The sequence below is a fragment of the Podarcis vaucheri genome, assembly GCF_965113315.1.
Source record: "Podarcis vaucheri genome assembly, chromosome: 7".
In the NCBI taxonomy this organism is placed as follows: Eukaryota; Metazoa; Chordata; class Lepidosauria; order Squamata; family Lacertidae; genus Podarcis; species Podarcis vaucheri.
This window is the reverse complement of record NC_138765.1, coordinates 77535195-77549352: the sequence shown is the minus strand read 5'-3', so window position 1 is coordinate 77549352 and position 14158 is coordinate 77535195. Positions and strand designations below refer to the sequence as shown.

Sequence of the window (14158 nt, the reverse complement as noted above, 5' to 3'; positions counted from 1 at the left end):
GCCAGTCAGTGTAGACCACTGATCTTCAGCTGGTGGGTCAGGACCCACTCGCGGGTCACGGCCTGATCCAACATGAGCTCTATTACCATACAAATGTATGGTAAAGGGTTTCAGAAATGGGTCCCCAAATGCATGTTTGGGTTAAAAGTGGGTCCTGGGATCTGGAAAGGTGGAAGATCCCTGGTGCAGACAATGCTGAGTCAGATGGACCAGTGGCCAGGCTCATGATAGAGTAGCTGCTTTGCATGCAGAAGGATCCAGGTTCACTCCCCAGTGGCATCTCCAGCCAGGAAAGACCCCAGCCTAAAACCCTGGAGAGCCATTGGTGTAGACAACATGGAGCTTGCTGGTCTCATTGGTGTGTCCCCCCCCCCAATTTTCTTTTCTTTTTTTGCCTACTGGGGTGGGTGATTTGGAATTGTTTTTCCCCCTTGGGATGATAACAGTGGAGTTAAATGAGACACCGGGAGGGGAGGGAGCGTGTGTGCATCCTCGCAGCCAAGGTCAGTAACAAAAGCCTCCCCACCCGCAGTACAGAATGTACTGATCTCCATAAATGTATCAGACTGCAGATGTACTTTTTGTGCAGGCAGACAGAACAAAGTGAATCTTGCATTTAAAAATAGATGGAAAGAATCTGCCCCTGCTTTCTGGGTTAAGGCAAGGCGTTATTACAAGGGAGCTTTCTCAGGAAGAAAGCTCTCTCTGTGTTTCAGGGAAACTCAGTGATAAAGCTGGTTTCAAAAGAAATAGTAGAATCATAGAGTTGTAGAGTTGGAAGGGACTCTGGGGGCCCGCTAGTCCAACCCCCTGCAATGCAGGAATCTCAGCTAGATCATACATGACAGATCCAAGGGCATGTGGGGATAGCTTAGTACACAAAAAGGCAGGCCTTGTGCCTTGCTCAGTGTTTTGCAAGCTGCATTTGCCCCTCTATGCTGGAAGGGGAATAGCCATAGCTTAGCAGTAGAGCAACTGCTGTTCGTATGAAAAGTCCCAGGTTCAATCCCCCACTTCTCCAGGTAAGGCTGGGAAAGGCTCCCTATCTGAAACCCTGGAGAACTGCTGCCAATCAGTGTAGGTAGTACTACACTGGCTGGACTACTAAGCTGGTTGAACAGTGTCTTCTGTTCCTATGTCTGAAAGCAGGGATAGCCCATGTGGTGCCCTTCAGATGTTGCTGGATTACAACTCGCATCACCTCTGATCATTTTCCATGCTAGCTGGGATGATGGGAGTTGGGAGTCCAGCAGACATCTGGAGGGCACATGTTGGCTATCCCTGTCTTAATGGAGGGCCCAGAGTACATGCTTTGCAAGCAGAAGTTTCCAAGTTCAGTCCCCAGCATCATCTGGGGAAAGTGATGTAGGAACATAGGAAGCTGCCTTATACCAAGTCAGGCCATGTGTCCATCTAGCTCTGCATTGTCTGCTCCAACCAGCACCCTGGTTCTCCATGGTTTTCCCTACTTGGACATGCCAAGGGTTGAATTTGGAACCTTCTGCATGCAGGGCAGATGCTCTATCACTGAGTGCTCTGGTGCTTCCCCAATCAAATAAGCAGATGATGAGGATCTCCTGAAACGGCTGAGAAAAACTCCCTGCCCTGAAGCCCTGGAGAGCCACTGCCGGTCAGTGTAGACAGCACTGAATTTAATGGGCTGACTCTGTATAAGACACTCTTGCATTTCCTGAGTTGTGCTTGTGCTAATTGCACCAAGCATCTCCATGCTGTTGTTGAGACGGAGGGCGATTGTGTTCAGAACAGATCCAGAGTCCTTCCCAAGACAGGTTCATCAGCCACCACCTTCCAGTGACCTACATGTTCAGTCCAGATTTTGGGGTGTTTTGTAGTGCTCATTGGAGAGCCATTTTAACCAAACACCTCCAGATGTCTTGAGCAAGGAAGTCAAGGAAGCAGAGACCTCACATTCCTGTGTGCAAAGTTTCTCCATACAGTTGAAGAGCTGCTGCAAGTCAGTGCAGACCCAATGAGTCTGACTCAACATGGCACTTTTCTCCTATCTTTCTCTCCCCCTGATCTCAAATTCTGCAGGGATCAAAACTGCTCTTTAGAAATTGTGTCCCTGGAGCTGTCTTTGCTGATAGCCCCTCCCTGAGGGGTCCCACGAGCTCTATGAACTCTCTGCTAGCTTATAGGCCAAGGTGCGATACAAACCCCAGGCTGTAATTCAGGATCCGAGTGTTCCTGTGTTTCTCTTGCCTGGTGTGTTAGTATTGTAAGCCTTGTGTGTAGCACATCACGCATGCCGCTTGCAGCGGATCTTCTGAGTGTCGTTAATTGGATTGATTCATGCTGGGTTGGAACATGACCTCTCTCGACATATGATAGAGGGGCCCTGGAGGCAGTGACCTAGGACAGGAATCCCTTAGAATTAGGCGACTGGGATCAGGAATCTTAACAAAACCCAAGGCTCACCAGGAAGGTCTTGTATGAGAATATGTATATATGCAACTGCAGGACGAGAGGAAATCTGCTGAGACAGGCTGCTCTGACATGCAGCGACTCAGGCTGCAGACGCCCTAATTAAAGCATCCAGGGGCTCATATGCTCCCTTGGATGAGAATCGGGGTCAAAATGACCTGACCAGATTCTCTTCTCCGCTTTCTGGGAACCTTGACGAAGCACCTGTCCAGTTAGCCCCCTTCCCCCCCCCCCGAAGATCTTCCATCTTCCAAGCAGGGCAGAAGATTTGCTGCTGTCCACGGTTTTATTTTAAGGTTTCTACTTCTTATAAGTAAAGTTCTGAAGGGGCTTCAGATATTTCACGGGAGCTGAGTTCGATCTCCGCCTTGCCCGGGGCCTAGCCCCATAACCTGTTTCCAGATGTTCTGCCCAGCCTCTGCGCATGTGAAGTAGTAATGACTAGGAAGATAATTTCCCTGAGTTAGTAAAGAGAGCATTTTTCTCACCATTGAGAAATCATTGGACAAACAAGATCTCACTCCCCACCATGATTCTGTCTGTCTGTCTTTGTCTCTCTCTGAGACAGAAGGCAGGCTTGGGACTCTGCAACTCTGAAATCATGCATCAGATTTCACCCGGCTCTGCCCTTGCACTTTCAAGCTTTTCCCAGCAGCCACAAGAGCTAGGAGCTGGTTGTTTAAAAATAGAGGATTCTCCAGATGTGAAGCTCTGTGCTAGGTAGTACGTGAACAGCTTGTGCTGCATCTGTCAGCAAATGTGCAAATAGCCCCCTGTGGTTGTTTGTTTTCTCCTTCCTCGAATAGCAACCCTATGATGGTGTCCCTTTCTGTTCTGGGACCTTGAACTTGGTTTTTTCTGGGGTGACATGAAACTTCTAGGGGAAGGGGGGAGGTTAGCAGACAGATGTGCAGATCAACCACCCTCAGCAGGAAAGGCGACACTTCTAAGAGGCTTATATTGCACATGTTTCCCTTACATTGTTGACAGTGTCATTATTATCTGAATGTCTTCTGGCGGCAATGAGGTCTAGAGCCTTCTCATTGAGGAACCCATCCAGCTGCTTCACTGCCCTCTTTTTAGGAAAAACTCCCCTTCTTAGGAGAGCTTTGTCTCTCATAGGAGGAAAAAAGATCTCTGCCATTCTGTGGCATTATTGAGGCTTATTTTTAAAATGTTTTGATGATTAATTTTATGATACGCTTTGTGTCTTGTGTGCGGTGCCTCAGATGCCACCTCCAGGGCATTTATGGGACGTGTCTAAAAAAGGAATAGTAAATGAATGGTGAATTGATTTTCTGTTGTTCTTGTACGCAGTTCCCTTTTTCCTTCTTAATAAGAAAGCTCATTCCTGTTCCCCCCTCCCCTTTTCTCCCCTTTTGTTTTAACTCTCAAAGACTGTTTGGCCACCCGATGTCACTGCGAACACTCCAGACAGAGAAGTAGGCTCCACAGTTGGAGGGGGGACTAGGCTTCTGATAATTACCGGTTATGCTCAGCTATTTGCGCAAGTATTAATGTTGCTTTTGACCCCTGAACAAAATGAGGGTTTCTGAGCCTGGTGGTAAGTTGTCGTTGCTTTTCCCCCCCTCTTTCCTACCGCCCCCAACCTTTCCCTTTTGCAGGCTCGGCAGGACCTGTCCATCCCCTCGTGGACCCCTTGGCAGCCGGGCCCCATTTGGCGCGCTTCCCTTATCCTCCCGGCACTATCCCAAACCCGTTGCTAGGGCAACCGCCCCACGAACACGAAATGCTCCGGCACCCGGTCTTTGGTAAGTGTGCAGTAGCAGCCCTTGTGGAGCCAGTGTTGCCCAACCTATGCCCTCCAGAGGTTATTGGACTACGACCCCCATCATCCCTGGCCATTGGCCATGCCGCTTGGGGCCGGTGGGGCTTGGAGTCTGACAGCAAGATCTGGAGGGTGGCAAGTTGGGGAAGATAGATGCCGATGAAAAATACAAGACCTAAGGGCTATCTGGTTTTGAACAGCAGCCAATCAGATTCCTCCAACCAGAGCATTTGCCCCCCCCCCTTTGCAGGGATGCTGTTCAGCACCTGGTGTCCAGAGGTATCCTGCTTCTGTACACCATGTGGATATTATTGCCAATTGTCTTTAATAGACAAATGCACCTAGTTTAGGTTTTTATTGGGTGCCAGTGATTTAATGCATTTATCCTGGTATCCCAGCTGTCTCTGGACTGACATACTTATGAAATTAAGGCTGTGAACTGGGGGAGTCTCATTCAAAGACTCTTCGTACCAGGGATCAGGCCCCTTCCTATGTGGATGGCATTCCACAGTTGAGTTGCATCCAAGTAAATCCTACTCAGGGTAGACCCACACAAGTCATTTCCAGTGATTTCAGCATAGAGTCGGACTAGCATTGGGTGCAGCCCATCTGCTCAGTCACTGTTATCCCAGCTTGCAGTTACCAGGCATGCCTTGGCCAGTCCAAACTTGTGTGCGACAACCTTTTCTCTTTTTCTCTCTCCCCAGGTACCCCCTACCCACGTGACCTCCCTGGCGGCATCCCTCCTCCCATGTCAGCAGCCCACCAGCTACAGGCCATGCATGCTCAGTCAGCAGAGCTTCAGAGACTAGCCATGGAGCAGCAGTGGCTGCATGGGCACCCCCACATGCATGGGGGCCACCTCCCCAGCCAAGAAGACTATTACAGGTAAGGCTGGGCCCATGCTGTCAGCGGAGGAAGAAGCTCCCCTTAGCGTGCATGCTGCCCCTTGGCCAATTCCTCCTCTATTTATTTGTTATTAAGATTATTTATTGAATTTGTATACTGCCCAAGTGGGCAACCACCTTGTCCTGAGGGAGAAGGGGAGGAGAAAGGAGTGGTCTGGCGAGCTGCCACCACCCACCTCGCAGTGGTAGTGCCCTTATATCACATTTTCTTCTTAATTGATGCTTAATTGTGCAACTGTCTTTGGTGAACCGCTTTGCGAGGTACACCTGAAAAGCAGCATACCATAAAATAGGCACAGGGGATGTGTAGCCCTCCTAGACGTTGCTGGACTACAACTCCCATCATCCCTGACTAATGGCGATGCTGGCTGGGGCTGAAGGGAGCTGGAGTCGAGCAACATCTAGAGGGCTGCCTGTCATCAGTGAGTGAGTGAGTGAGTGAGTGAGTGAACGAACCAACCAACCAACCAACCAACCAACTAACTAACTAGGAGAGGCATGTTCTGAATGAATGAATGAATGATGACTGAATGAATGATGACTGAATGAATGAATGAACCAGGAGAGGCATATTCTGGCAGCAGCATAAAATGGAGACCCAAACTCGCCACATTTGCACAACTGCTTTCTTGCTTTTGGCTCCTATCACTTTACAGGTCAAACTTGAAGTATGTCACGTGCCCTCAGAGTTGGGTTTGTTTTTCTGAGGGAGGAGAGGGTCTTCCTGCTCTTATACCTGCTATTGTTATAGAATACCATGACCAAGTGCAGGTTTTGGAGGGTCCTCAGGCAAGATGCCCATTGGAGGATGCCCTCCCTGGGTGGTCCCACCTCCTCCTCTCCCTGCTGCGCTGTACTCTGTTTGTACAGCTGCCTAGAACGTACATGGCAAGCAGAGGGAGGTGCTTAATCTCCTCCCTCTGGTCACTGTTTGGATGCTCACAGAAGGCATTTGAACAGACAGCAGCCACAGCACCAGGAGGCTCCAAGGGTTGCCTGGGTGGGGGCCTCAATAGGTGCTCAGTGATGTCAGCTCCAGGATGAGAAACCACAGAAAGAGGTTGTCAGGGCCATTACTGGTCAGATTTGGAAGGTCAACGCAGCAACCTTCTTCATGAGGTTGGTTTCTTCAGCGTTTTGAAGGCTTGGGTCCTTGAAGTGGAGCATGAAGGTATTGCTTGGGGAACTGGCCATTGCAGAAGGCCAGGCTCCTGGTTTTTTTTTTTATTCCAGGCCCAGCCAGTCCAGAGGCTCCCTGCCTGCCTGCTGGCCACAGAGCCTCATGTCACATGCTGCTATTTTCGAGCGCAGGAATGCAAGAACACATAACTCACAGGGCTGGATGTTCACTTAAGACATGAAGTCCTAGTTGAAAATCCCTGAGTCCCTGAGAGAACATGTGGATGGATGCATAACTCCTCCCTGCTCAGTCTTTGGTAGGAAGAGGGATTTCCCCAAGGCCTGTCACACACCCTTTTCTTCTTATGGGGCAGGGTGTGTGTGTGTGTGTGTGTGAGAGAGAGAGAGAGAGAGAGAGAGGTGTCTGTGGTACACAGAGGTCTACTTCACTACCACATTTGTCTGTTCTTGGCAGAGAGCTCTTCTGCATTGTGTGAGAGGGGAGAGACTGCAGAGGCTGGAGGGGAAAGTTCCCAACCCAAAAAAGCAACTGAATTCTTTTTCTTTTTCTTCTTCTCTTCTAGCCGACTGAAGAAAGAAAGTGACAAGCAGTTGTAATAAATTATTTATTTGTAATTCTGGCTGCAGAAGATCCCAGTCCTTGGGAAAAAATGGAATGTGTTTATCCACACACACACACACACACACACACACACACACTGCGAAAAACAAGAGAATTTTATCTTTTCAAGATACCTTTCTCTATTTAAAATGAAAAAAGGAGAAAAAACAAATAAGGAAGCCCAACCTATAGAGACTTTTAAAATCAGCACATATATTATAGAATTCATTTGTAGAGAAGATTTTTCCAAGACCAGTTTCAGGAGTCTCTTTGCATGATAAAACCTGTTAAGAAGCCTATTGAGAGAGAGAAACAACCCCCTCAGAACTGGATGGAAGTATTCAGAGGAAGTTCCTTGGGCATTCTTGGGGGGGTTGTTTGGGTTGGGTTCGTTTTTTCATTTTTTTCATTTTGAGTAGGTGCTAGAATCAGGTTCACAACTTAATGCAAGCCACTGTGCATACAAAGAAATACACTCAATTTATATATAAATATATAAATATATATATACACTTTAAAAACAAAAACAAAAAAACAAGAATGGCAAGTAGGTGGCATAACACCCTCTGAAAATCCAAGTGCTATAACAAGAATTTTAAAAGAAAAAAAATCTACTTTTATTTTAATACATTGTAGGAAAACTTCATAATTTTAAAGAGAGCTTTGCAGCATGGCTTTTTAAGTCTGTAAATAATTTTTTTGGGTTAGGGTTTAAAAAAAAATATTATAATCTCCACAAACTCCTGGTATCTTTCTTTCTTTCTTTCTTTCTTTCTCTCCTTCCATCTCCTCCTCTCTCTTCCTCTTGTTCTCTCTCTTCAGTAACATCACAAAACCGTTACTTCTTACCTGATGTTGACAAGAATACAGAGTTGATTTTTTAATATAAGAGGAATATATATAATTATCCCTTTAATTAAAGGGAAGATGACATGGGGGGAGGGGTCAGTAATTTCAAAATGGTCGAGTGCTTGACTTGACGGTTTGGTAGCAACATGAGCATTAAATGGAGTTGCAGGGATAATATGTTTTTTTTTTCCTAAAAAAACCAACCAAGAACACACAACTCTTTTTCTTTTTGTGTGTGTGTGTGTGTGTGTGTGCGTGTGCGCTGTTCATTTTAATTTAATTCATTTGTTCCATGAACATCCTAAATCGCTTTTCATTCTCATAGGTTTGTTTTTGACATAACTCAGTTCCTCAGCCGGTGAACAAGACCGCATATTCCTGCACTGGTTCTGTCGAAAAGCCGTCACGTTTTCCACCAGCCCAAGAGTTTTTTTGAAGCAGAAGTTGGAAAGGTAGCATTTTTCAAGAAGTGGGCTCTTGAATTGTCAGGCTACCCCCGGGTCTCTCCTTTCCTCCACAAACATAGCATTAAACTGAAACTGTGTCCTAAAAATGCAGGCACACACACACAGAGTCTACCAATGAAGACAACAATAATGTGGTGACGTTTCTTTGGCCACAAGCCCCACAAGGCATTCAATTCAAGGAGGAAATTCTCCTTCTCCATCTCAGGATGTGCACCATGCATACCCACTGTGTGCCTGGGAACCCTTCCAGCATCAAAGCCCCAGACCAGTCATGAGAGCTGCTGATATGGGGCAGACTGTCCTTTAGATAGCATGAAGTTTACATGCAAACCATTTCCCTTCAAGTAATATCTATAGATATGTTTTAAAACTTATTTGAATAGTGCTGAATCAAAACTTCCCATCCCTGACAAGTTACACACTTTGAAAGAAAAGGGACAGGCAGAGGGGCTGCTTCAGAGCTGTGCGTTCTCAAAATTGCCCCCATGAACGCAAAGCTTAAATTTCACTCTTAAAAACGGGAAGCAGACTCTGCGCTCCTGGGCTTGGTTTTTAATCGGTCCAATATTAGCAGGTTTGTGTTGTTTTTGTGTGTGTGTGCTTTGCTGACGCTAGGCACAGAAGGGGATTTGCACCTGGTCTTACCTCAAGGGCACAATTGACCAGGGCGGTCTCACTCTTCCCCTCACCCCCAGTACATGGCAGCAGAGTAATTTTTCCCCCCACCCAAAAAATCCTCATCTTGAATGCTCTTTTGGGATACAGTGGAATGAGAATGAGACTCAATAACTGTGCCTCGGGCAGCCTTTTTCTTGCCTGCTGTTAAAACAAGTTATCCTTGTTTTGTAAAAAAAATGTTCACACTCTCCAGTGCACGAGGCAGGGAAACTCTGAAGGCTTAGAGTGGGGTTGACCATCTTCTGTCAGAAGCTATCAGTGTCGCAAGCACATGACAACTGTATGAATCCTATTTTTTATTCCCTTCCAATTGCTACTTTAGTTACACTTCAAAAAAAAATAATGAGTTGGATTAGTGCAGGAATCTGCATGGCTGTGCGACAACACATTTTCCTGTTAGTTGCATTCATAATAACATTTCCTGGTTCTTGTTCCTTTTGGAAGGCTGCTTCATTTGCTGTGAAGACTGTTATTTGTGGTGGTAGGAGTCCATTGGGTCTGATCAGATAACCCCGTAGCTAATTGTTCAGCGGTCTCTTAAACAGCGAATATGGCAGGTGGAATTTTAATCCAGCCTAACAGAAATTTGGGTTCCTCCTACCTTGGTCCAGAGAGCGGACCTTTCCTCCTTCTCCCTGACTCCTGCTCCTTCATCCCAAACCATCCTCCTTTCCCATTCGTTTCCTTATTGGCAGCCCACGCCTCTTGTCTCTGTGCAGTGGCAAGTAGCTGGTGGTTATTAAGCCATCCACCTGCCTTACAGTCCCTCCAGGTGGTTCTGAAGTTAGCCCTTTCCTAACTGCGGACCATATTTTGGTCACACAAGCCACACGGGGTGTCCTCAGAATTGTCACGGTCACCTCTTCTCAGGTCAGTTTCTGAACCGCCGAGAGCTGAAGCACTGACCTGAGCATCAGGAAACTCTAAATTCATGGTGCTAAATGTCCAGCAAGATGCAAGCTAACAAGACAGAGTCATTGCTTAAAAGCCTAGCTGGCATCTCATGTTTTAGCACTGTCATCTGGAATGGAATAAACTTCGCGTAATGATCTGCCTTAACAGGCAGGACATCCCCAGCTGCTTATTATCAGTCCTCCTCTGTCTTGCCTTGTCTTTTTGAAGACGCCTCCTTGCAGCAAGCATAATCTAGTTTTTAACTGTCCTCGACTCTCACTGAAAACAGAACCAGCCATATTGGTGAGGGTGGCGATAATCCCCTCTCCCTGGTCCCCTGGCAGAACTGAAATTTCAGTACCTTCAGGAGACACTTAGCATCGATGTTGCAGACCATCCTCCTCTGACTTGGTGCTCTCCTGGTGTTTTGGACTACAACTCCCATCAGCCACACCCAGTGGGCTGATGGGAGTTGTAGTCCGAAACATCTGCAACTCGCCAGTCTAGGAAAGACAGACAGATGGTACCAGTTTATTATGCCTTTCCCTCTGCAGTTTACATGCAATTCATTGTGCTTCCTCATAAGCTCTTAACCTTTGGGTTTCTTTTTTATGCTTACGTTAACAGTATGAATCATTCCACAATGGTGGGGGAGCCCAGAGGTTCTTTGTCCTCGGATCTAAATGATTAGCTACAGTGTTATTTGCCCTGACTCTCCCAAGACCACCATGCTCTGTTAGAATCTCCCAACTTTTTACAGTTACCTTTTCAGAAAAAAAAACTTTTTTAAAGCAAGATTTTATTTTTTGCTTTGAACTTCAAAAATCCATTTTATTTTATTTTGCTTTTTGTGTGTGCGTGCGTGTGTGATTTTACTTTATTTTTTTCAAAATCAAACCGTCTCTTGTTCTGTGTCGTCCTGGTTTGAGCTAGTTTCACTGCACCGTTTAAAAGCAGAATATACATTCTGACAGCTACATTTATATATATATATCTTGAGGCTTAGTGTATATATGAGTAGGTTTACCATGGGATAACACAGTGTAAAACAGAGTAGAAAACCCAGAAATCGTGACTTCTGTGTTCTCTCCATTTGAGTATTTTGTAATTTTTTTGAAATATTTGTGGACATAAATAAAAACCAAGCTACACTACGGCAGTTTTGATTTTGTTTGAAAAGTGTGGCATGCATGTTTTAATGGGACATGAGGTTGGGGTGGGTTCACTAATCATGAACCTCATCGGAAGCAACAACCAGAGTGGCTTGGCTTCATCCTAAGCATCTTCTCATCTGTTTCCTCTTAACTGCACAAAGACCATCCTACAACAAGGTAACAAAACAAGGTGGGTCCTGTTTCAGACAGCACAGTCCCTTTGGACATTTGCCCATGTAAGGTGTACTATTGCCATATGCCATGGTTGGGACAGGCTTTTCAGATACATATTTTCTTAAGTAACACATTTGCATCTTGTCCTGCCTTTAAGGTGTCAAGATGGTTGGGTGTGCATGGAGTTAATCCTGTGTTTTCCTTCACAGCCACCCTTCAAGGTAGGTTAGTCTGAGAGTTAATGATAGATTAGGCATTCCCTCTGCTGTGCGTGTGATTGTGTGAGACAGAGAGGGAGGGAGAAAGGGGGAAACTTCGGTTTAGACCAGGGGCCAGCAACCTTTTTCAGCCATGGGCCGGTCCACCGTCCCTCAGACCATCTGGTGGGCCAGACTATTGGGGGGGGGGTGAACAAATTTCTAGGCCCAAAGAATAACCCAGAGATGCATTTTAAATAAAACACGCATTCTACTCATGTAAAAACACCAGGCAGGCCCCACAAATAACCCAGAGATGCATTTTAAATAAAAGAACACATTCTACTCATGTAAAAACACGCTGATTCCCAGACCGTCTGCAGGCCGGATTGAGAAGGCGATAGGGCCGCATCCGGCCCACGGGCCTTAGGTTGCCTACCCCTGGTTTTGACAGTGCTTGCAGTCTGCCATTTTATGCCATCTACTGTACTCCGTTTAGTCCACTTTTTAGTAAATTAAATATTTAACAATTGGTTAAGCTAGGCTTGCCTGCGTCAGGATTTGGGGGGAGGGGAGGTTTCCTCCCAAAAGCTCAACAATTTTGGTGGTTTCCTTGAAAAAGCTCATTACGAGTGTCAGGAATTTTACTTTTTGAAATATGGCAGCCTTAGTTAAGCACCAGAGCCCTAAAACCCTTCATTCCATTGCTTTTGCTCTTCATTGGTTTCTTTTAAATTAGAATTTTGCTGCTGATCCAGGAAATGTAAATATTTATTTATTTATAATCCTGTTCTTTGGCAGAGAGAGAGAGAGATCTCAGAGGAGCTTACAAATCATCATGAAAAAGACACTCCCTGCACTCAGGTTTACAATCTAAAAAGACAAGACATAAAAGGAAAATGGATTGGGATAGAGGAAGAAACTAGCAAACCCCTACCAAAGCAGCTCTGACCTTGAGAATCCCATGAATGCCACTTCAGGATCCGTCATGGCAGGGTATATACTGTAATGTTATAATAAAGAGATGGTGTTGCCATCTTAATTAACCTGGAGGTGATTCAGGTTTTCAGCCCCGGGTACCCAAATGTCGCACAATAGACTCGCCAGGACCCTGTGTGGAGTTGTGTCTGATCCTGTCTCCTGTTCTCTTCCCTCTTCTGGGTAATTTGCTCTGCCACACACACCCCAGTCCTTGTCCTCCCTTTGCTCTGCTGAACACGATGCCAAGTGACTAGAATTCATCCATTGCAGAAAACCCCTTCATCTAAATGTAAATGCCATTTCCCTGCCTCGGGCTGCTGCTTCATTCTTTTCTCTCCACTTCGGGGAAACGGATGCAAGATAATGCCACTGTCACCACCCCAATCAATTTTTGTCCATGTCAAGCAAAAGCTTTTGTCCTAATACGTCTTTGAAATGTATTGTTCTGGGATGACAGAAGATGCATTCATTGGGGGCTGAGAGAAGAAGGGCACACTCTGAGAAATAGTCTCATTCAAGGAGAAACCCCAAAGGATTGGAGCCGTGTGCATGAAGGAAGTGGCTTGGGGAAGGAGTAAAAAAACTCTTCAAACCCACCCAAATTTTCCTTTTCTCACTAAGATGCAGTAGCCGGTGCCCATTGGGACTGCTTGGTCAGAAACAGGGAGACCAGCAGAGTCCGTGGCAGCCAGAGCCACCCTCCATTGGTTGTAAGTAAGAAGGTGGGCAGGGGTTTGGTGTGGCTGTGCCTCATTTGCTCATAGCAAATGGTCTCTGTACCTTAAATGTGAATTAAGCATCACAGTATTGGATTATCTAGCTAGCCGGACAGATGTTAGTCTGCAGCTCTGGTCAGGCCAGGCAGCATAGCCAGTGCTTAAAAGCGACCCAGCCATTTTATGGAATAACAACCATATAATAGTACTCTAGAACTGGTTTTAAAGGTAAAGGTAAAGGTACCCCTGCCCGAACGGGCCAGTCTTGACAGACTCTGGGGTTTGTGCGCCCATCTCACTCAAGAGGCCGGGGGCCAGCGCTGTCCGGAGACACTTCCGGGTCACGTGGCCAGCGTGACAAAGCTGCATCTGGCGAGCCAGCGCAGCACACGGAACGCCGTTTACCTTCCCGCTGGTAAGCGGTCCCTATTTATCTACTTGCACCCGGGGGTGCTTTCGAACTGCTAGGTTGGCAGGCGCTGGGACCGAGCAGCGGGAGCGCACCCCGCCGCGGGGATTCGAACCGCCGACCTTTCAATCGGCAAGCCCTAGGCGCTGAGGCTTTTAGCCACAGCGCCACCCGCGTCCCAGAACTGGTTTTACTGTTAGTTTATTGAGTTGGCAATCCTTTGCATTTTGCATTTTACTTTATTGCTCCAGTAGCATTTTGTTGCAAAGCTCTCAATAAACATCCAAATTACCAGTAAATATTGATGAGAGAGTTGTAGTCCAACCATATCTGGAGGGCCACAGGTTTTCTGTGTTTGTTTTAAATACAGCAAGGTGGCTATTGGAGTGTTTTTCAAATAGTTATGTCCTGGAGGCAGCAGACCTGGAGAAGAGGACCTGGTATCCTCAGTCTGCTGGTGAGATGCCATCGCCACAGCAGGACCATTTGTTGCGGTGTCTTCCTTGGATTACATCACTATGCAGCCATTTTAAATTCCCCACAGTGTCCTGGACGAATGCCTATGCCAAGATTGCAGGAAATTTTCTATGGTGGCTTGTGGTTGCCCACCATGACCAGGTTCAGGAGAGACAAAAGGAGAGATGTCTTCACATAGCACATAGCTAAAACTAAGGAATCTATTGCCATGAGTAATATGACCAGTTAAAGGTAAAGGGACCCCTGACCATTAGGTCCAGTCGTGACCAACTCTGGGGT

General features: G+C 46.4%; 1 protein-coding gene across 20 annotated transcripts in view; it reads left to right on the top strand.

Annotated features, from left to right (window-relative positions):
• The window catches only part of RERE (arginine-glutamic acid dipeptide repeats), a 358060-nt gene extending 347135 nt beyond the window's left edge, over positions 1 to 10925 (top strand). For 14 of the 20 annotated variants that reach the window (XM_082229762.1, XM_082229757.1, XM_082229756.1 and 11 more), the window contains 4 exons: positions 3843 to 3887; positions 4071 to 4217; positions 4942 to 5122; positions 6846 to 10925. In XM_082229762.1, the coding sequence (XP_082085888.1) occupies positions 3843 to 3887; positions 4071 to 4217; positions 4942 to 5122; positions 6846 to 6879 (407 nt within the window). In that variant the 3' untranslated portion in view covers positions 6880 to 10925. The remainder of the gene's footprint in view (positions 1 to 3842; positions 3888 to 4070; positions 4218 to 4941; positions 5123 to 6845) is intronic. The other 6 variants (XM_082229770.1, XM_082229760.1, XM_082229759.1 and 3 more) reach the window with 1 other exon arrangement.
• Positions 10926 to 14158: the final 3233 nt, after the last annotated feature.